This window comes from Rhea pennata, chromosome 8 (genome assembly GCF_028389875.1).
Source record: "Rhea pennata isolate bPtePen1 chromosome 8, bPtePen1.pri, whole genome shotgun sequence".
Taxonomy (NCBI): Eukaryota; Metazoa; Chordata; class Aves; order Rheiformes; family Rheidae; genus Rhea; species Rhea pennata.
Window position 1 is genome coordinate 29,901,082 of NC_084670.1, and position 22,972 is coordinate 29,924,053.

General features: G+C 49.9%; 1 protein-coding gene across 1 annotated transcript; it reads right to left on the bottom strand.

Annotated features, from left to right (window-relative positions):
- Positions 1-2,165: 2,165 nt before the first annotated feature.
- RGSL1 (regulator of G protein signaling like 1) lies at positions 2,166-21,531 on the bottom strand. Its single transcript, XM_062581679.1, has 22 exons — positions 21,519-21,531; positions 20,623-20,705; positions 20,263-20,337; positions 19,327-19,456; positions 17,939-18,043; positions 17,429-17,609; positions 16,249-17,221; positions 15,562-15,624; positions 13,209-13,440; positions 12,430-12,537; positions 11,872-11,980; positions 10,732-10,925; positions 10,159-10,276; positions 9,524-9,620; positions 8,899-9,028; positions 7,575-7,755; positions 6,688-6,826; positions 5,934-6,058; positions 5,667-5,779; positions 3,098-3,223; positions 2,909-2,975; positions 2,166-2,190 (listed from the first exon to the last, which is right to left on the bottom strand). Exons 1-22 carry the CDS (start codon positions 21,529-21,531, stop codon positions 2,166-2,168), a joined length of 3,387 nt encoding a protein of 1,128 aa, XP_062437663.1.
- Positions 21,532-22,972: the final 1,441 nt, after the last annotated feature.

Genomic DNA, 22,972 nt, shown 5'->3' on the forward strand with positions numbered 1-22,972 from the left:
TCTACATCTTGCAATCCCCTGCTGTTGTGCCTGTATGTTGCTCGTTTGCAAGGACTCTGCTTTTTTTTCCCTCACCGGGTGACCCCAGGGCAGCTGGCTGGCCTGACCTGGGTGTCATGGGATTCGGTGCTCCCTAGTGTCACCTGTGCGTGCACAGGAATGGCCCCTGGTCGTACAGCACACGAGCAGTTTTCCAAGGAGCTGGTCAGTCTTGCAGCTGGTTGTGAGAAGCTGATGCAGCCCCTAGGGGAGTCTCTTATTTCAGGGCAGTGGGGAGCGGGTTTTTGATCCTCCAGAAGCAAAATATGGATAATAACAGACAAATATGAAACCTTAATATTTCTCCTGACTCAAATGCACCTGGATTGCTGCGGGAATGTAGTCTTCCAGGATTTGGGAGTTAAAAATTAAGTAAAATAGCTTAAATTACAGAGCTGAGAGCTTCCAAGCGAAGGAGCCCTAAGAGGCAGTTATGATAAAGGTCGCAGCCTTTTCTCTGAGATCCGGCCAGAAGTGCACTTTGGTTTTCTGTAGCTTCCTGGTGACTTGGCGAAGCCACTCTGCCTCTGTTTCACACAGGAAAATGAAGGTGTTTAGTATGATGTGGCTAGTGCTCTGAGAAAAAAAAAATCTACTGAACATCGATTTAAAGACATGCTAAGGCCCTGAGTCAGGCATTAGCTGATTTTGATGCAAAGGCTGTGGCAAGACTGCCATGGTTTGACTTCCCCCAGGACAGCTGAATAGTGAAGAAGTGCAAGGGGACTACTTCAACCTTTCCACCCGCAGGAGGTATTTTGTTTCTGTAGCAAGTTCGGAGGGGCGATGAGCTGAGACAAGGCTGCAAGCCTGCAACTGAGGAAACGGGAATGAAACCACGCAACAGGAAAGCAACCTAAATCCTCAGCAACGAACGTTGCTCCCTCTGTGGTAGGGCTTGATGCACTGCTTGGAGGTAGCAGTCCTGGAGGACACCGTTCCTCAGGCAGAGTATTTGCTATCACTCTTTTCTGGCTTTAAGCACTGAATGGTGTTACAGCAAGCAGCTCCCTGCTCGTTCAGGGCCTTATCTAGTCCCACGGCAGTCTAAAGCAACCTTTCCAGAGGGGTCAGTTGAGTGTCTGATCTGGGTGTTAGTTTTGCAAAATGCACCTGGCAAGTTTGTTGGGAGGAGGCCCCAAATGTATCATTATGGTGTACACATGGCCTGACTTATTTACTCTGAGTCCCAGCTATGAGCAACGGAGTCCTTTGCAGCTGAACGTGGGGAAGGAGATAGATGTACAGGTAAGGGTTCATCTCCTTGGGGAGAAATGTGTAGAGCCGTGCTGTGCTGTGGCTGTGGAGATCCGAGCAGCCGGCACTCTGCGTTACTGGGCAGGCAGTTGCTCTTTTTTTTTAGGTGCTGTTGATGATTAAGTGCAAAGTGCACAGTGTGTTTGGGCTCCCCACTTTCCTTGGAGCCCAAGCCTGCTCCACTCGGTGGGAACATAAAGTGAGGGCACCTGCCCTTCCCTCTGCCTCTGTGAGAGGGGAGAAGAGCTGCAGCCACCACTGCTGCTGCTAAGAGCCTGGCCAAGGCATAGGTGACCAGGGAACCGGGGCTGCTGTGAGCTCCCTTAGCCTCATCTGCACTGGGATCTCTGGCAGCAGAGATCAAGCACACTCAAACATCACTTTTGCCAAGCTGTGCTGTACAGATATTTTTACCTATGGGAGCAGCAAGGGTACAAAGGTCTGGCCCAGGGACAAACAACATAGTGACATCCTGGTGCGTGTTTTTGGGGCATGGAGAAGGGCAGCAACTGCAGATTTCTCGTATATGTTAATGAGAGAGATTGCTGAGAGGTGGGAGCAGGAACTGCCCACCTGGAGTTGGGGGACTCACTGGTCCCTATGCCAAACCTGACCTGCTGGGCAACACAAATACACCTGACTTCCAACTGCTGCTTATTTCCTTTACAAACTGGTTCAACTAAAGACCCTAAGGATGGTGCTATGCAAAACAAGGCTTGCTAAGGTGAATCGTTCCCGAAGGACACCCGGCTTCAGCGCAGCTGTGTGGGCTCACAATGTGCCTGTGAGCCGAGCAAGAGCTGCCATGTGCACAAAGGCTGATGCTGCACACAGAGGAAAGGCCGGGATGGGTTAGATAAACTTCTTAGCTACTTCTTAGCTGAAGTCTGCTGCCTAAAGGAAAAAAGAAAAGGAGTGTTAGTTGGACTGCTGGCCCAGCCCAGGCTACACAGTTGTGTTGGAATGGCCATAGGTTTAAGAAAATACTGTCCAGACCCATACAATGACAGTGTTGCTGTGGACACTGTCAGTCCTCGGATGTGGGATGAGCTTCAGTGCATCCCAGCTGCCTCTTCCCACTGTCCACAATCTGTTTCCATATGCTTCTCCCTAGACCCTTTGGGCTTTCCCATGCCTGAGAGACCATTGCCTCTTTAGCAGTCACCTTCCTCTGGGCTGGCTCTGAGTAAACAGATGCAATGTGAGCTACCCCTAAAGTATCCCTAGATGCGGGCCAGAATTGAAGCCCTTAGTCCTTTTGACTGTTCTGGTATATCAAAGTTCACCCACCTCCCATGTAAACAAGAGTGGTGGATTCTTGGCACCTCTGAATGTCAGGTCTAGTTGAGAGCTTAGGATGCAATGTCAATATTTTTTTTTCCTCCCCCCTGCTTTCTCACAGTCACTGCACTGACTGTGGATCTGCTGGTACCCATGGTACAAATTCAAGAGGGCAGCAAGGCAGAGATGTCTTTACTCCAGTTACGTCTGCCTGGAGACTGTGGGGGTTGGCCAGCAACCTGCACAGACCCACCCAATTACCTTTAGGTTTTAGAGGAGAGTCTGCCCCCAGTACTTGTGGCCAGTGTGAGCTGCCCTAGCAGTTACCCACCTGTGTCGCAGGATGGGAGATGCAGGTTTGCCAGGCAACTGTCCTTTCTGGAGAACTTCATTTGAAGCTGAGAAAAACAAAAGGTGCAAACTCTCTGACATGAGGTGATGGAAGGGAGCCCTGAAAGCCCAGCTCCCTTTCCTGGAGCAGGACAGCAGAGGCGAAATGCTGGTTTCTGCAGCTACTCACCCTTCTGCTTCTTGGACAGTTCCTTTTCCTTCTGAGCCTGGGGCAGCAGGACCTGGATCCCATTCAGCAGCGTGAATTCAATGACCGGGCAGTCACCTAGTGAGGAGAAGAGGAAGCGGTAGGATCAGTAAGCGGGTGAGCCCCGGAGAGTCTGCTCCCTTGCTCTGCTGTCCGACGCGAGGGCCCATTCCACGCCCTCGGACGAGGCAGAGGGCTGGGGGACGCCTTCTCCCTTTTGAATGAAACGACATTTGGAGAGACAAGGACACACACGTACCCAGCTGCTCCCCAAGCACGGCCGTGCTCCCAGCTTTGTGCCTGTAGGGGTGGCTTCTCCTGAGAGGCGTGCTGTGACCACACACATCAGACGTGGGGTTCAGGTAATACGTCCATCTCAGCAGAAGATAGCCCCTCTGCTCACTGCCAGCAATCTAAAGCCACTAACAGTGCTGCACTGACACCTGGTGACCAGCTGGAAGATGAATTCAAGTGTGGCATCCTATTAACTGTGCCCGTACTGCTCCCCCAGGCAGCAAGAGCGGTGCCATGACCAGCTTCTGTACAAAGAGCCAGCCCTCAACATAAGACAAAAGCAAGACATGGGCAATAAGAGGGCTTTTCTAGCAATTTTATTACCTTATAAAGACAACATAACCAATCTTATGTAGATGAAAAGCAAGCTCCTCAGAGGTCAGAAAAGCAAGATTCTTAGATAAAAGTTATCTGTAAAAGTGTGATAAGGTTCAGAAAAATTCTCCAAGCAAAGAGTGGCACATGCATCAGTGGTGCCGTCAGAAGCAGCAGCTATTTTTGGATTGCATGTCGTTTTGGTTTGCTGCCAGCAGACAACATAGATGCTGCAATTGGAGCTGACCTGCAAGTTGGCAGGTGACACAAAGCAGATGCCAATCTGTGCTGTATCCTGCAGCTGTCTTGGCTTTCTCATGCCAAGGCATGACAGCACCGATTCTTCTCAGTTAGCTAGGCTGAATATGAGTGACACAGGATAGGGCAGCAGAAATAATAGTTCTGAGAGATTACATGTCTCTTTCCGTGGCATCAGTATGTCTTGCTGTGCACCTCAGCACAGAGACTATATCAAGCAGTTGTACAAAGTGGAGACTCATGCTGAACATCTCCTTTTATTGAGGGTAAAACCCCAGATGTGAGAGTGGTTTAAGCTAAAGGACTTGTCTTTGCGATTACAGTGATGGAGGAAAAAAAACACTGGGGTCTTTTGCCCTAGTTCAGCTGTTGAGCAGTGACTCAAACATCTGCTGTTCATATCTAAGACTTACAAGTAAGTCTTTTGGCCAAAACTTGACAGTGCTAAATTACAGGGAGCAGAACTCAAGATATTTGATATCCTTTCCACCATCGAAGCAAGATTAGCACATGTCTATTTTGATTAAAGGGAAAATGAAAAATCAATTTGTTTCCAGATGAATATTCAGTTAAGAATCCAAGTTAGTAGGTGGAATGACAGTACTTAGTACCACTTTCTTTGTGTTTCTTCACAGTTTAGCATTCTTTAGTACGTTGAAAGTAAACAACTGGATGAAGAGGGAAAAATTCTTTTTCCTCAGATATTAGCCAGTCCATATAAGATCTGTCAGTCTACTATTTAATGAACATCTCCTCAAATCCTAAAGAAACCTTCTCTCCATTCAAGCTGCTCAAAGCATCCCCGATGTAATGTTGCTAAATCTGGCGTATGGCTGCTCGATTCTGAGCAGTCTCTTCTCCTTTTTCCTGCTCCCATCTGATTCACAACCCAAAAGATTGGTTGGTTAAATTTCTGTTTTAGGGGAGTGAGTATTTTTAACTTGTTTTTTGAAGTAAATGAGTTATGCAATTGTTCTTTGCTCATGAATTCTCTGCACCCACTTCTCTATTCTCAAAAGAAATATCTAAACCCTTTGGGCAATTTTGACTGAATTTGACAGGAGGAAATGGTTCCAAAGACAATCCATTCTCCAGCAGGCCTGCACCACGTATAGCCTCAAAGCTGTGTGAAGAGGCAGAGCACACTGTATAGCACTGGCACGGCCAAAATGTTGTTATTGCTTGGTCAGCTGGCTGGCCAAAGACATGTTAGGGGATGTGAGGATTGAGAATATTTCAGTGAAAATTCACGTGGGATCAAACTAGAGATGAGAAGCTCAACTCTGTGGCAAGACTCAGCCAGGCTGCTTTGGTTCTTCTCTGAGAATTACTTTCCCCCTTCCCCTCTTTTTTTCTAGAAACATTCCCTCGATAGAGGTACTAGAGTAACAGCTGGACCATCAGGTCTATGTCCTACAAGAAGCTTGTGTGTTATGAAAGTAGCATCAAGCACAAATGAAAAGCAGCAATAAGGCTGCTTCCAGCACTGGAGGGAGTTTAGCTCTTGTAGGGGGAACCACAGCTGAAGTTTTGTGGACTTTGGTTTCCACAGCTGAAGTTTTGTGGACTTTGGTTTCCATGAACCTTTTTGGGACACCAGAAACCTAGGTCTGGAAACCTCTGCTTTGGAAGTACAGGACTGAGAGGACAATTGTGGTGCAGGGGGAACAGGCACTGAGCTTACCTGTACTGTAGATGATAGGTGATTTGGAGGAGGTTTTTTTAATGGGCAAAGAGATTGGCGTCCTTCTTTTCCGGGGAACCCAGAAGCCCTTCATTGCCTTCCTGATGCAGAACCTGCATAAGAAATGCTAAAGTCAAAGGCAGCAGGCCTCTACAGCTGAGCTCCTCGAGAGCATCTTGTCTGCATCCACATTATGTCAGAATATGTTGCTGGATAGAGGCTGGCATCCACCCAGCCTCTGGCAGTTCAAGAAAGTGGGATTAGTACCTTTTCCAGAAGTGCATCAGGATGGGGAAGATGACAATTGTGGCCCCATAGTAGAGGCTGCGGTCCAGTATCTCCTTGGAAGATAAACTCCAGATTAAATCTTTCTGTGCTTCAGAAATGTTCACCTGGCCACAGAAGAGACCTCACTTAAACAAAGCTGTTTGTGGCACTCTTGGGACCCCAGAGGTAAGTTGTTCTTCCTGACTGCATTACATTTCAGGAGTGTATTTGAAGAGACCAGTTACGTCCTGGTTGATTGTCCAGAACGCAAGGGCCGATTTTACTATGCTGTGCTGTCCAAAGGGAACTTTGACAGAGTCATGGCTACACTGTGGCATGCTGTGGGGTAAGAGGCTGCTGCAGTGTGGTGGGGAGGGGGTCACGGTGACATTGACATCTGTAGAGTGAAAGGAATGAATCAGAGTGCAGTGCTCGTCCTGGTGCTTCAGCAATGGCTGTTCTCTATCAGGGAGGTGAGCGCACCGTCTCTGTGCCCATGCATTTGTTCTGAATGGGTCTGGGTGAAGTGTCAGAGCATGTCTTGAGCTGGATGAGTTACCGTCCCATAGAGCCCAAGCAGAAGTTTCCAGCCCTTAGAGCATGCCCTGAAACTTTGGAGCACACTTGGTTAGAGCAGATTCAAACCTCTGTCCAGTTCCTCTTTCCCCACATCTGCTGGCAGCTGCTCTCAGTGTTCCTAAGCAATGAACAGAGAGCAGCCTCCAGGCTTCCTGGGTGGGTCCTAGCTTCTTACCCGCAGTTTGGGGGGAATATCAGAGTCCAGAAAGAGATTGTTGATGATGGTGACTTTGTTTTTGAGGAAGGCAATTTCCTGGTCTTGGTGCTTGCTGCAGTTTGCTAGAGCTTTAGCTGAATCAGCCAGCTTGGAAAACCTGTGAAGACATGTATTTGTGTCCTGCTTTGAGAAAAGTGCTCTCACTGCTAGTCTAGAATCAAACTCTTGCTTAGTTTAGTGTTTACTGGGCCAGAAAAATCAATCCACAAAGTGTGGAACAGTTTAACAGGAGGGATGAAAAGCCACTTCCCTCTTCTATCGCTTTCCTAGTCCCAGCATTTGCCTAGAGGATGTTATGTTTGTTCATCTTCAGGAAGAGAAGGGAATTGAAACCTGGTTTCATGCACGTGTGTGTGTAATAACTGCTAAGCTATTGTGTGTTGTCCACAGCTTGTTTTTGTAGATTTGTCACAGGACCAGAAGAGGTCAATGGAGAAATGCCACAATCAATGTCAAGAAAGGCTTAGGTAGAAGGTTAGATCGCTTGGGACTGTCAAACCAGAGATGTTTTTAAGATACACACACAGAAACTCTTTCTGGCTGAAATGGAGGTTTCTTTGGGGTTCAAGGACAGGTGAACACAGGCAGGTTAGATAAGTCTCACCTTTGGAGGTGAGACTTTGGTTGTGCCTTATGCTGAAGATTAATGTTCAGACACCTGCCTTGCATAGAGGTGCTGATAGGAGTTTAGGTGTGGCAGTGTAGACCTTAGTGTGTGCTAATGAATCACTGAACCAGGTTTTATCCCCTGCCTTGGGACAGGCACTATCTGACAGATGGGTTTGGGTTCCTGAGCCAAAGGAGACTTGGTGGTACCTGACAACCTGGTGGAAAGGAGGACTTACTTGTCAGTCTCCAGATAAAAGTGGAGATCGTTGACGAGGAAGTTAACAGTAATAAGCCGGTTCTTAAAGAGGCGGCGTTTCACTAGTACCATCTCCGTGTCTTGTGGGATGTTGGCAGGGGTCATATGTGAGTGGAAAGTGCCTGAAGTGCTGCTGCTCTGTGTCAAGTTGATGGGCAAATCTGAGAGGGGAGAAGAGGTGCTGTTTCTTGCTTCGTCCAGCGCTGGATTTGAAGCCAACTGGGCATTTGATCCTGAGGAATCCTGATTTTTCTCATCTCACCTGTGCTTGCTTTTCCTATATGCAAATAATTTGTCCAGCCTTCCCCCTAGCTTTGTAATCTCCCCCCCCTCCACCCTTCCGTTCACACCCGTGAAGTGCTTTTGTTCCTTGTTTTCATGGAGGATGACCATAGTAGGTTACATAATATCTGTCTGCCTAGCGCAATGCATATGCTATGTCCCCTCTCAAGCAGATGACTAGTGAAATAGAAAGGGAAAACATCTGTTACTTCCCCCACATATAATACTCTCTAGCTTCCAAGTATTTCACACCCAGGGGCCTCTTGAGCTAGTTGGGGTTTCTGTTTATTTAGCAGCTTTAGTAGATTTCTTTTCCACCAGCTTTTCCAGTCTTCTCTTAAACCTGCATAAAATCTCAAGATCTTTATCGTTTGGCAAATTGTTCATAGGTCAGCTACCTGTTGCATGAAAAAATATCTCCTTTGGTTTATTTCAAGCCTGTCTCACTGTAGCCTCCTTGTTCTTGGGAAGGGATGCAAACTGCTGCATTTATGTTATTGTGTGAGAGATGTGCAATGGCATCATCGCATGGGCTTAGAGAAATGAGGGGCAGCAGGTGAGCCACCAGCGTCAGAAAGCCAGCTGTTGCATGAAGGCGTGTGTGCGTGTTGTGTGAAATTCTGGGCCTCATCACTCGACTGCAGCGCCAGAGTGTTGGTGTTCCTGGAGTGCCTGGAAGAAGGTGGCCACTTCTTTTCTAAGCTAGCGTTGGATGCTTAGGAGCACTGTGGTTAGGTGTCAAGGGTCAGCCTAAATGCCCACCTGCATAACAACTCACCTAGGAGAGACAACCTCATTTTGTACCTCTTCTCTCTCATCTTTTCCATCATCTGCTCACTCAGAGCAGATTTCTGCACAGCAATATCAGTCATCCCGAGACACCACTTTTTCTGGCTCTTTATGTGCCGCCAGCAGAGGATATTGGGATGGGAGATAAGCCACGAGCTTCCTCCTTTACCTTTCCTAAACCCAGGGCTGTCTTGGGGAGGGGGCAGAGGGAGGTGGCAGGAGTCTAGACATACTTTCCTTTCGATTTCCTACTTCTTTCCGGAGAAAGTCCTCAAACTCCGCACGGGCTCTTTCGTTGTTCATTTCCCTCCGGAACTTGCAGATGCTCTTGACGCAGCCACGAATGGCTTCCCAGGCCTTCCTCTGTGGAGACATAGCACAGCTCACGTTAGCTTGCGCCAGAGCCCCGCAGGAGCCCGGGCAGTGGAGGGCCGGGGTGTGATCTTGTGGTAGCTTGCTCTGGGCTGGGGCAGAGCCCTTTCTGCTCAGACCTGCCACCGTGAGCTTGAGCACCTGAGTTCAGTCCTGGAAGTGGGATCTGTGACCCAGCCATCAGCTTTGCATTTCTGGGTTTCACTCAGGGCTTCAGGACTCTGAGTTTCATAGGCGATATTGTGAAACAGTTGGCAAGTCCTGGCTAAATCTAGTCACTTCTGTGTGGAGCAGGGCTCCAGTTCCACACCAGAGCTCACAGAATTAAAGCTTTAGCTATCATCTGCTTTTTTGCAACCCTCCAGGTGCCTTGCAAGTTTGACACTCCCCACCCTCACCTCTTAGGTGACTGCCACTTGATCAGCAACATCTCTCTTTCTTGCCTGGACAGCAACCCAGGCCTTCCAGGAGAGAGTCTTTCCTTACCAGCTCATCTCTCTTGAATTTCCCCATCCCGTGTCGCAAAAGTAGGCGAGGCTCACAGATACTGTCTGGGGGGAACAGGTCCTGGTAGTCCATAAACCTACCAGATGGGTGATCAGAGAGAGAACATGAACAACAGCCAGATACCCCAGCAGGACAGTGGCAGGGGAGGCTGGTGGAACGGCAGCTATGGTGGGGAGTAGCTGACAGGGATCTCCAGGCTTGTATGTCTTGGGCTTCCACAAGACTTTTGTTCGTAGAGGGCGCTGGAGGAAGAAACTTGGGACTGAATCCCTTCCCTTGGTCTCTGCTGTTGCAGGCAGCAGGTTTGGGAGTTTCCACTCTGCTTATCTGTAGCATGTACCCTCCTCCAACCCAGGGTCCTAAAGCACAGCAGTAATTTGGTCCTTATGGGATGAAACCTGCTGTCCTTGCACAGGTAAATCCATTACCAGCTTTGATGGCAGCTATATTAGCGTGAGGGCCTGGCTGGGATTTGGACACACTGTCTAACACTTAATATGGAAATATGTAACAGTCACTACCTGTCACTTAGAGGGTCCCATAAGAAGAATGTGTTTGTGCAACCCCCGGGCAATCTAGAAACCAGCCTTGGGCAGCCTGAGCCAGGTCCTCACCATCGTTCTTCCATTGCTTTCTGGACAAAGGTCTGTGCTGTGATCAGCATAGCAGAGCTGACTACTTTGGCCTCACTTATTTCTCTGATGATAGAAGCAGAGCAGTCCAGCAGCTCCTCTGAAAGAGATGTGCAGTCACTGCTTGCCCACTACTGCCAGCCACTCCAGAACCACCAGGAAAAAGCTCTTCCTACTCTTACATCTGCAAGTGGCACCGTGCCCCATCTCTGCCTGCTCTACCTGCTGTTTGCTGAACATGGTTGTCTCATCCTTTTTTCCTTTATATACCATGCTAACTGCATACTTCAGGAGTGAAACACCTAAAAGGACATTTAAAGGAGACAAGGCAGGGAAGTGCTATTTCTGCCACTGCAGGAATTACAGGTTGCAATTCTTCAAAGATGCTGTTAAAGAAGTAGACAACCTTCCTAGAAATATAGGTGGCAGTGGAAGGTCTCAGCAAACATGTACTCTACTGGACAGGGAAGGAAGAACTGGTTGGTGTCTATCCAGTTCAGACAGAAAAGGGCTCCACCATGACTCAAGTAAAGCACAGGGTGGGAGGGTGCATACCAGCTGGGATTTTAGCATGAAAGTATGTTCTGACAATGTTGTTGATGAGGATGCGTTGCTGCCTGGGGTTGGTCTCTGTGACCTGCTTTTCCACAGCCAGCCAGAAGTGCAGTGGGCCATCTGTGTTGTGCTCCTTGAGGAACTGCTTGAAGAACTCCAAATGGACAGGGTTGTGCAATACTTCCATGAAGTGCCTGCAGAGAAGGATATACCAGGAGACATGCTCTCTGTGCTGCCAGTGCCCTAGAAAAGAGGCAGAACCTGTATGTCTGTCTCTTCAATGAGAGAGACTCCTGAAGAAGAGGTAGAAACTCGTGGACCAGTGGGGTGCCTAATCTGTGAAGCAGATGGACCAGCGAAGGTACTGGTGGAGCATAGCCTGTTGTCTTCCCTGCCCATCCACTGAGCTGTTGGGAAGCCAGAGTGGGACTCTCCTGACAAGCTGCTGCTTTTTTGCTGTGGGTACACCCAACTCCCAGCTTTGCTGCTATGTATGCAGAGGAGCTGGTCTCAGTCAGAACAGGGGGCTTTAACCAGAGGACTGAGGAGGAGACAGGACTTTAGCTCTGTGCTGGAGACCTCAGAACCTGCAAGAACCTCAGAACCATGGCAGCTATTCAGAGACCACAGGGAGGAGGAAGGTAAGGATGGGGTACCATGAGGGAAGGACTGGTGGGAAGAGGAGGGCATAGTGCTTCCCTATCATACATGTTGAGAACGAGCAAAAGTTTGCTAGTGGGTGGTAGAGGATTTTATGGGACATTTTCACAGTCCACAAGGACAGAGATTTAAGCACAGTCAGGGGTGATCTTTAACCACTTCTTTGGAATTTGGGAGTTGCTTGGCTGAAGCATAGGTGGAATGTCAGAGAACTATCTAGGATCAAGTTCATGAGACATGCACAAGATACGAGGAATACATCTGGCCTGTGGGGTGAAGGTATGTTAATATTTTCTCCTTTATCATCTTCCCTGGTTACCCTACCACTTAGACCCACAAGTCACCCATGTCTACATCTGAGAGAGCCCAACTCTGAAGCAGGGATCACTGACACTACAGGAAAGTACTGGGAAAAATCTGCTTCCCGAGAGAGTGGAAATGTCAGAAAATAGCAAAGCCTTGTGTTGTAAAGAGCCAGACCTGGGTCTTACAGCTGGCTTCTCTAATATGACAACAGTGGACTTCGGCACGTTTATTTTGGTTCTGCTCACAGGAAAGGTCCTCTTCTTTTCATGCTTGAGGTCAAAGGCTGTTGGGACAGAACAGATTTGGCCCTTTCCTCAGATCATGCCCAGAGCCTGCTCGCAGCTGTCCTCAGAGCAGAGGACTCAAAAGAAGCTCAGACTGTCCCCAGAATGACCATGCTGATGTTTCACATGCTGATGGCATGCTCAGGAGGCCGACTCAGGAGATGCTGGATACTGTGGGAATTCCTTACCTCTGCATGGTTTGATTTCCTTGGCATCTGCTTAAGAGAAGCCTGCCCATTACCGCCCTCTGGCTGGATTTACATCCATAAGAACATGCCTTTCAAGGATGGCTAGACCCCTCTCCTTCTGGAGACATTCTTCCAGATGATGGTATGCAAGTGGGGAAGACCTCTGCTTGTCCCTGTCTCCTTAGGGTACACTGGGACACCTTCAAGGGTGTGCCAGTTGTGGGCCTGCCATGCTTCTAGCTTGCCCAGACTCGACTCACCAAGGGATGGAAATTTGAGACAGAAAACCTTGTAATTCTCGCTTAGCAGATCCATAGCCAGCAATGGATTCTTAACAGCCAGCTCATCGAATGTCATCTTCTGGAAATCTGTATAAGATAAAGGAGAGAAGAAGGGATGGATCCAATGTTCATTCCTGCTAGCTAGGACAGCCCACCAGCACTTACTTGGAGTGCTGTATTGTGATCACTATTCACCCTTTTTTCCTTCTCTGTCCTTTTTTCATCATTTACTAATGACACTATGTTTCTCAGATATGACCAAGACCCTATAAATTATCAAGAATTGCTACAGGAGGTTGCTGTCACTCTCCGTGCACTGGCAGGTACTCAGAAGGCTGATGTTCTTCTCCAGAGAGGACGGGAGAAGACAAAGTGGAAGTTTTACAGCAGTGTGGTGAGCCCCAGGAGCAGGTCAAGGTATGGAAGTGTAGTGACAGTGGATGTTCCTGGCTTTGAATTTCATTTTCTCTCTGCTATAGAATCCATTTGACCTGGTGACCCAGGCTGGTGCAGGGACATACCATGTGCTGCTTCTGGTGCTGACAAGAGGGAACTTGGTCCACAGGTCATTGCCAAAGCTTGGATTACAGCTCATGGCTCTCAGATAGCCTGTCCCAACCCACTCCACATACAGCAAAAAAAACAGCCATGTGCCAAAACTTGTCTGTTAGTGGCATTGGTCAATATGGATGCACAGACTGTGCTTTGTTTGCCTGAGTCAATCTCAGCCCCCGCAGGCATTCAGAGCCTCCTCTTACCGATCCTGCACACGGGAGGTTCCAGCTGCACCTGGATTGAGCCCCCTTTCCGGAGGTCCTGAGTGGCAATTAATTGCCAGTGCTCAGAGGAGAGACTTTCCAAGTCCCTCATGCCATACAGGGCTTGGCTCAGCTTCAAGGATTCATTTATCCGCTTGAGTAGGAGGAAATGTTCATCTTTCCCAACAGTGTGTCCTTGCATCTTGGGCATCAGGAAACTGCTCTGTGGGGACTACAGCAAGAAGAGCAGAGGGGAATTACACAGAGCACATACCCCATCTGAGGAACTGCTCCAGCATTGCAGACAGTAGCCTAACTGCATTTTGGGTGTCCTCTATGTTACAGAAAAAAAATCAGATCTTAACATTTTCAAGGCTATAGAGTGTTAAGAGGGGCAGGCAGAGTTCTGATGGTAGCTGATACTCTGTCTGGATACTCTAGCCAATGCTCAGAGTTTATTATTTTCTTATGCCAGTAGTGCATGGAAATTCATATTGCAAGTTGCTGTATAAGGAGACGTAGGCACTGTGTAGTCTAAATAACCCATCCTACTTCTCCCTAGAACCAGGTGTGGGGGGAAGAGAAGTGTTATCTCATTTTATACATAGAGAATTTCACTGCAGACCATGTGATTGCCCAAGGTCGTGCATACAGCCTGTAGTTCACTGCAACTCAGATGCCACTGGCCACAGGACTTTCACAGTTCAAGGAGCTCACCTAGTGTAGTTTACTTTGTCAAGCAGAAAAAAATTCCTCCATGAAAACAGCTGATGATTAGGATATACTCTGAAACAGCCCTAATTACATTTTATTAGGCAGGGAAATACAAATCTGTCCAAGTTGCATCTCCACTCTGGCTTTAAGATGCCTGGAAGAAGTCTGCAGGAGTACAGATCTCAGCACAGGCCCTAAACCTGACCACGCAGCTGTTTAAAGCTGGCTCAAGTCTACCTGTTTTTGGAACGTACAGGGGTATGCAGCAGGTTCTCTAGGTTGGTCAGACAGGAAAAGGCAACGGCTTTCCTGAAGAGGCCAACAGCCAGCCAAGAGGGCTGAAAACAACTGAGAAGATAGCAGCAGACAGGTAACCTCATATGCCCTTTGGGTTGGCTGCTTTCCCTGCGTCGGGTTCTGGCCCTGGGAGTGCCTTTCTACCTCCCTGTTGCAGCCAGACTGTGCTGCTGAGATCCGTCTGCAGGTTTTGGCCCTTCACCACTGGCAAGCACTTGGCATGACTCACCAAGCAGAGGGCTAAGAGTGGCAATTTTCTGATTGAGTTACATGCTGCTGAGAGTAAGCACCAAAAATAACCTTGCTAAGCCCCTGAGCAATTCAACTGCTACCAGAGAAGTGAAACCCACAAAGAGTTTGGCCTAGGGCATGGTGTCCTGCAGGTAGCATGCCCTCGGCACCTGCTGAAGTGCTAAGTGCACTTCCAGACCTGGTCTGTGCTCTGAAAAGTAATTTCCTCGCTAAGGGATGCTTAAAAACCTGGGCAGCTAATTAACTTACAACCGAGAGAATTTAATGAATCAGGGTCAGGAGCTGACAGATGCCAAGTGGTGTTTCTGTAAGCAGTTAGTTCTCACTGGCTGAGATGCCTAGATCTCTCTGCAAGCCAGGTCTTTGGGCGTTGACCCTGACTAACCCTACTGGCTGATGTGCATCCTGGCTGCATGGCGCAAAGCTGCATGTACAAGTTCTGCGGGGACCCTGAGTAGATGGGATGCTGTGGGCTTTCTGTTTGTGAGAAGGTTTCATGGTGTAAGGCCAGGCCATTGAGAAGTATGAAGCCATAGCGTGATTTCTAGTGCCAGAAAGGGAAATAGTTCGGAATACGTGTGCTTATGTGACTCTGCTTCCTTAAACCACTCTTTTACATAGTAGAAAAAATATGTGGAAAACTTGAGTGCAATTGAATCATAGGCCGAAATGCTTCATGCCCTCTTTCCCCGGCATGCTGGCCAGGCACTGCTTCTGGGACAGGACCGTATGCATGTGTGTCTGCCCATGAGTCAGACTTACAGCAGTATTTACTGTAGGCAAGGAAAAAAGGGACATAATTTCTTCCCAGAAGTGTTTTGTCAGTTATGTGCCTGCGACACAGGACTATGGCTGCTGAGTTATGGGAAGTTGTGGTGGAAGAGCCAAGGAACATTGCTCCGAGGAGCTGGAAAAGGGCAGATTCTGCCTTATTCCCATGCCTAGGCAGCATTGCAGCATGGACACCATGGGGTGTACAACCACTGCAGTGGCAGGGCTTTCCCTCCCATCCGTCTTGTCTCCTTCTGAGACCCCACCGGTTCCTGCATGCCCGCAAGCATTGCCCTGGCCCCCACCATGTCCTCTTTACCATAAACTGAAGGAAAGTCTCATCATCTTCAGCCAGAAACTCGTCATAGAAGAATTCGAGCACCTGAGCAAGAAGCAAGATGGGCTCTTAGTGGTGCACACTTCTGAGCCGGCCGGCGAGGGGCATGTGGCAAGGGAGCATGGGGCTGGGAGTGGGCTCCCGCAGCCCTGCTCTCCTGCTGCTGCTGGCCGTCGTGAAGGCAGAGCAGAGCGGGGCTTGCTGGTGCTGCCTCCCCAGCTCCCCATCCCACCATACCCTCTGTTTTGGGCCTGCCCAGCAACGCCTGGGTTATAAATGCTTTTTAATTGTGTTGTGCTGGAACTGGTGACTCAGATGGGAAAGGACTGCTGCTGTACCGTGATCCCCAGGCCCTTGGCCCATGAGTCTAATGACTGAGGTCACTGGCTGCTAAATGACTGTTTCTTCTCCGGTTCACAGCCTAGCAAACAACTGGGGATGCTCCTCTCCGCTGGCCTGTCATGCCTTGGTTACCGGTTCTAGCAGAAGGTGACCTGTGACTAAAAGTTTTTTCCTTCCTGAGCTTTCATCTCCATTTTTCCTTTCTGTGCCCTATTTCTGAACTCAAGCACCTATCTTCTTAAACAGCCCCTGAGTCCTCCCACCAACCCAGGGAAGTGAACACCAGTGGTACACCTCAGCCTGAGCACTGCCAGTGCCACTCTGTACCTTACAAATCTCCTCCTGGGCTTTGAATATCCAGGGAGTGACTTCTCCAGAAGGCAGGCGGTCCTGCAAGTTCCTGAGAGTCCTCATTTCCAGGGGAAGATGATGAATGGAGCCTTTTTCCAGGTAAGTCTTGCATATCCTCACCCCTATCAAATGGCGCAGCAAGAAACTTCCTTCACCGCTGCAGCCCAGCACCACGCACAGAAAATCCTCGAGGTCATGCCACAGGTCCAGGAGACAAGTCTCCATGGGTCTCTCCTTGCGCTTCAAGAACTCCCTGAAGGGCTGCCCTGCACAGCCCTCAGCACTCAGGGCCCAAGCAAGGAAGCTTAAGGAGGAAAAGGACTTGACTGGCCTTTTCAGGGCTAGCAGGGATGGCAGCTGGACAACCGGTGTAGAGAAATGCATGTCAGAGAGCAATTGCTCTTCACAGAGCTCTTCCAGTTGAAGGAAGTGCTCTATGTCAGGACAAGAGCTTTTGGGAGAGGTCTCTCCTCCTTTGTCTCCAAAGGCAGTGTCTGCAAGATGCTCTGACTGCTGAGAAATCAGGTCCAAAGTATCCTCATCCAGATATGATTTCTCCGTGTCTGAACTATACATGCTTCTGGCTGGCCCTGGCTTTTTTTCTGATTGCCCCCCAAAACTCCCGAGCATCTTCATTTCTTGGGCGACTCTTCCCTCTTTGGTGAGAGTCCAGATCTCCTCTTTGGCCTTCTTGCTGCAGTAGGGCCCTGACAAAGCCTGGCTCTTTTTAATATGCATTGTAAAGAGATCATTAAAAGAGCCTGTTGGCTCCTGTGCGTTGGCCAGTAATCGCTCACGATATTCCTGCAGAAGAGGCCAGCACGATTCCTCTTTCTCCATGCTCAGCTTGCAGTGAATGAAAAAGTTAGGGAGCCAGTAATTCTGAATCTTAAGCAGGGCCAGTGTCTGCATCTTGCTTAAGGTCTCCTTCCAGGTGCTAATAGGCTGCCTGCGCCAGTCTGTGATTTCCTGTACTGGCTCTGAAACGGACACAGAGGATTACGCTGGGGGGCAGCCCCATCCAGGCTGTTCGTGCCAGCGGAGCTCCCCAGCCAGGCAGTACCAGTGGTGGTACCCCATCTCTGCAGGGGAGCTGTAGGAAGGCTGGGATCAGCCAGCAGAACGTCAGACCCCCTGAAAGGGCACTGCTCGTCACTGGCTCCGATGCTTCTTACCAATGGGTGTCCTGCAGAGAGCGATAACTCTGGAACCTTCCCTCAGGTGGGTGGCCTTCAGTGCATGGAGCAAGGACAGGTAGAGCTTTCTCTGTGTTGCATCTGACTTGTCGAGCCCCAGAATCCTTTCAGTTGTGAGCCAGAACTTGGTTAGTTCTTCCCCTGCGGATCAGACCGAAAGAGACAGAGGAAGGGGGCTGGAGGGGGAGTCCCTGAAAGATTTGTTGAGAAGCGAAGTATCCTTCGTTTTAAAGCACAAAGAAGGAAGCTGAAGGAGCTGTAGAGAGAAGAGCCAGGGCTACCCATCTCCCCGGCTTGCAGCAGCCAAGCTGCAGCTCTGCTGTTGGTTTGTCTTCCGGAGTGGTGTCTAAGATAATAGTTTCTTGTGTCTCACCAGTGCTTATCCAGTCCACCAGCTCTATGCTGGTATCCTGCTGGGGAGATCAGCAGCAGCTGACTGAGAAAGGGCTGAGAGAGTGCCCCGTGCCCACCTGCCAGTCCTTGGACGAAGGCCCGAAACCGCCACATGCCCCGGCTCCCGCTGATGCACTTTTCAAGCAGCCATTGGTCAGCGCTCTGCCAGTTCAGCAGTTTTGCTGTCAGAGAGAGAGTGCAGAGCACAGTGTCACAAGGGTGAGTGCAGGGACAGCCCCCAAGAAGGTCCCTCAGCCCCACCAGCATCCTTCAGTGCCCCTCCCTGACCCTGGACGAAGCAGTGCTACAAGCCAGGAGCCCGGTGAATCACATGGAAATAGGAGTTTTGGACAGGGTTGTGATGGTAAGATGCAGTGGGATCTGCTCATGCCCGTGATAACCTGCCCAGCTACTCCATCCTGCCTCCTGCTCTTGCAAATTTCCATCTTTTTTGCGTGCACTTGGGATTTCCTCTCGGACTCCTTCATCCTGGTGTTAAACCCAGCTGGAGAAGAAGCAGCAATGCATTCAGAAAAAGCAAAGCAGCAAGCCTTTGGGCCTTGATAAATTGCTTCTTTTCCTGAAATTACTTCCTGAGTCTAAGCCTCTGCTTAACATCACAACCTGAAGGGCAGCTGTAACTATGCTTAACTGAGTTGCAGCAAAGACTTTTAGGAGTAAGTCTCTGAGCACAGTTCAGACTTTCTGCCCATAGGACAACCCAAGGGATAGGCCAGCAGGGTATTTTACCAGCATAGGAAACACTAGAGAAGAGGAGCATAATCCAATGAAGTGCTGAAGCCTGGGTAACCTTGCCTGTTAGAAAACTGGAAATGCCATAATCTCAACTTCCTGCCTGTAGATACTCTCTGATAATATCATACTCTAACTTCTCCGTGTACTGAAAAGATGAGCCAAATTTGGGCTGAAATCCTTCTCTGCTTGTGAAGAGATTGGAGGGGACAGCTGTGAACGTGCAGGCCAGAGTCTTCCACCTGCTGGTCCCTGTGGCCACACTGCTGCCGGAGAGATGTGAGCTTTGATTTAAGGACCCCAAGGTTATGCTCACAGTGACAGCTTAGCACGGGTCCAAGCCTGCTCTCCAGACCTGCTTTGCCCATGAATCACAGGGGAAATCCTGCAGCTGATGTCAAGCAGCTATTGCAGCTCACCTCCAGGGAAGGCTGAGAGGTAAAGCCCCATTAGCTCTTTGGCAAGCCTGTCCTAGGAGCTGCTGCGCTCCTAAAAATGGGACCCGCAGTGCCTTTTTACGCTTGCGTTTCAGAGGTCGCCCCCCTCCCTGAAGCATGTCTCGGGAGCAGAGCCGCAGCGCGCGCTTTTGTTGCCTCCCACTGTACTCGGCAGGTGCCGGACGGAGACAGCCGCGGTGAAAGGAAGTCCCGTTCAGCAGCAAAGCCGCCCCGTGCGTGGTTGCTCCGATTTCTTCAGTGTCGTTATGACTCACCTGCTTCCTCCGACCGAATGAAACTGAGGAGCTTCTGGCAGAGGACGAAGTGGAGGCACAAGCTGGATTTGCAGAAGTGAGGCAGCCGGTGCTTTTCCAACCAAGTCAATAAACCCGGGAGGCTGGGATCCTGCGTTGCACCCGTACCCCAAGGAAAGGAGAAGGCTGTGAGAGAGGAGCCATCTCTTGCCTAAGGATTCGAGGGTGAGTAACGGGCCTGCGCCATGGGGGAAGTAGGCAGGCGAGGTACCCTGTTGCTAAACGGCAGTGTAAGACATCCCCTGCACTGGAGAAAGATGGGGACATTTGAGCTGTTGCTTATGCCCGGGTCCCTGGGAGGCTGATGCCAACTCTACCCAGGAACCTGCTGCTTGTTAGACCTGGGCTTGCAGGTTTCCCTACAGGGCTCCTTTTCTGTGCAGCCTGCCTCTTTCCCAGGAGCCCAGGCAGGAGGGAACAGCAGCTTTCAGACAGTGAGGAGAAATGCAGGGTCCCTTTTGCTAGGGAATGTGAGCACAGCAAGCCATCCTGTGGCCACGGGAAAGAAGGACACCCGGGAGGGGGGCTAAGCCAATTCGGAGGTTGATAGGACTTTGCTCCTCGTGACTCCCTGGACACAAGTGGCCTCCTTCCCTGCTGCCGCGCACATGCACTTCTTGAGGCCCAGCCACCAATGTCTACTGAGTGCTGGACTGACCCTGTAGGCTGGCCTAACACCAGGGCCTCCTGGAGCTCAGAAGGAATGTGATGCTTGGGTTGGAAATAATCCCTTAGCTGCACAGATAGGAGAGAGTCAGAGTCACCTCAGCAATGCGAAACTGCCTTTTTGTCTCTCTGCTTCCCTGCCTGATGCCCTTTCCTGCCTCCTCCTTCACCCCTCTTCCCTCCCCTGCAGGATTCCTGCCTCATGAAGGGGGGGGGGGTGTATCTTCTCACCAGGTGGCTCGGTAGCTCTGGCCAGAGGTTCCACCGGCCAATGCTGCTGATGTAAATGGGTGTCTGGCCAAAAATCTGTATCAAAAGAAAAGGGGAGAGCTGAAAGAGATGAAGATTAGCAGGGGAGCGTAGATCCCAGCTACTCCAGTTAGTCCCCCATAAGAAGGAGGGCATCATCTTCCCTTTTAGACCTCTATCTCAACCACCTCTTCCAAGCTGAGTGCCACAGATTTTGCTGGTTCACCAGCCTGTAAGTGGTGTATCCCCAAACTTCCTGGGGCTTCTGACACCACAGAAGCCTGAAAATTCATCTGAGAGGTTCAGAAACATCCTGGGACTTATAGTGAGGAGTAAACTTACGGGAAGGTTCAGAAATGTGTTGAAAAAGTCGACAAAAACGTCATCTTGCAGCAGAACCCCCATGTTCGTAGAGGCTATGGTTGCTAGGGGAGGAAGAGAAAATTACCTGGTGTGTTTGTTATCAGGTATGACACGTTCGTGAACCAAAAGAATAGTTTTGAGGAGCCAGAATAATGATAGGGGATATGTGGTATGGGCCTGACCTGTGCACACAGGGGAGGATTTGGATCTGAGGCAGCCTCTGAAATGCTTTAGCTTAAACTGCATCAGCTCCAGGTTTTACTGTACTGTAAGCTAGAGGGTGCCCAACCAGATTATTTAGAGAATGTAAAGCTGTTCTCTCAGAAAAAACATCAGTGGGACAAGACAAAGTCACTGTGGGTGGGAGGAGAGGAGCTGCGCTCCTCCATCCTTACCCAGACCCTAGGAGCAACCCCACTAGTGTGATGAGGAAGTGGTGGTTGTGCTTTGATGCAGCTACTCCAGCCTCTCTGCCTTGGTATGCTGATGTCCTGAGGGCTGCTCTTCAGGTGGCAGAAGCTCCTAGAAATCACCAGTCATTAGGCTAGAGGCAGATTGGGGCTCTGATTAGAGTGACAGTGACTCACTGCAGACACTGTGTCTACCCAGGATCCCAGAGCCAGGGTTACTAGTACCCAAGACTTCCTGCTATCCTGTAAAGTTTTATTCACTTCTAAGTGATTGGATGTGAGGGGAGTGGATTGCCACAAGAAGGCTGCAGCCTACAGATGGAAGGATGCCCTTGAAAATGTCCACCTTGGTGAAAGCACAGAGCATAACTGTGTCGCAGACAGGATATAGGCTTCCAAATCCTAGGGCTTTTCCCTGCTGAGATGGGCTTGTAGAAGCTGAAGCCTCCAGGACAGGTAACTCACCTGTGGCCGCCATGTTGCCGTGCCCAGGGGACCTGATGCTGCAGGGCACATTCTAGAGCATGGCGCTGCTTTGTGACCTGCTCGTCCCACTGCTGCCGAGCTCCATGGAGACACAGCCTCCCGGCCCCTTCCTCTCTACAGCTCAGGCTTTGCTGTCCTCCTGCTGGGTTCTCCATGAAATCTCTCCTCTCTAAAAACCAGTCCTGCGAGCACACTTGGACAGTCCCAAAAGGAAACACCTCCTCGACCGTGTAATGATTTGAGCAACCTTCCTGGCCTTCAAATAAGATTCTTGGGTATGATGTGTGGTAGCTGTCAGTGTGTTTGCTCAAGTGGTGACTGAAGTTTCCCAGCAGACCCTGCTAAGTGCACCCTTGACAAAACAAACCTCAGCCCACTCTTCAGCTGTCCTGATTCAGCTGGTCTGGGACTACGAGATTCAGCTTTAGGGACTCTAGCAGGAAGAGGAGAAGAAAGACCTGCATCTTCCCCTGTTGCCAGTGGTGACCTATTTCCCCACTTGAATAAGGAATCTGCTCCCCCGGGGGATATTTGATCCTCCTGATCTGTAACACTGTGGTGTCAGACCTGGCAGTGATGCTGTGGCAAACTGAAGAAGCACAGGGGATGCTAGTAAGGAGTTGTGCCCAGAGCAACGTCGTGGGCTAGTGTGTGATTTCTGTATGCAGTAGCTGAATTCAAGTCCACATGGAGAAGAAGTGGCACTTGGCATGGTGTGTGTGTGTGTGGGGGGGGGGGGGGGCAAATCAGAAGGAGCCTGGTGAGATGCCATGCTCCAGCCTGTAACCAGAGGATCACAAAAAGCAGGCAAGAGGTGAGACCCCAACAGCTCTAACCTTGCCTTGGTTGTGTGTAAAACCAGAGCAGGTCAGGCTCTGTCCGTGTTTGGGATGTTGATGCCTCAACCCAGGTTGTCTGCAGCAAGGCTTATGCCTCTGGGGTTTGCCTTGGAGTGGCCATGTGCCTGCAGGGCTACTAGTGCCCTCGGGGTTTTAGGCACCCTGAAGAGAGGTGGATCACTTGTCTGTGGCTCAGCGCTCTCTGTGAGCAGTGGAAAGCATTTTGTGGCCTGTGCAAGGTGTGGAGCAGAAGGGTGGTGACCTCTTTTGGATGAATATCTCTTCTGTGCTTGCCAAAGGGGAGCTGCAGGATAGACTCTGGGAACCTTGTGTTTATAAGTAGTGCTGTGCTTCCTTGGTGCGGCCATTAACAAAATGCATTTTCATTATGTGACCATCACGAACTCCTTCTGTCATAGTGGTTGCAGTCCCTGGAGTGAGCTTGTCACTGCTATTTCAACCTGCATGTGCAGTGGCTCACTTCTTTTAAGACCACAGGTATCTCCAGTGCAGTCCCATCCCGGCTCTTGTGCTGAAAATGGTCCCTGCACCCTTGCTGTGGTGCAGAGGAGCCAGGGTCATCTCACGAGGTGG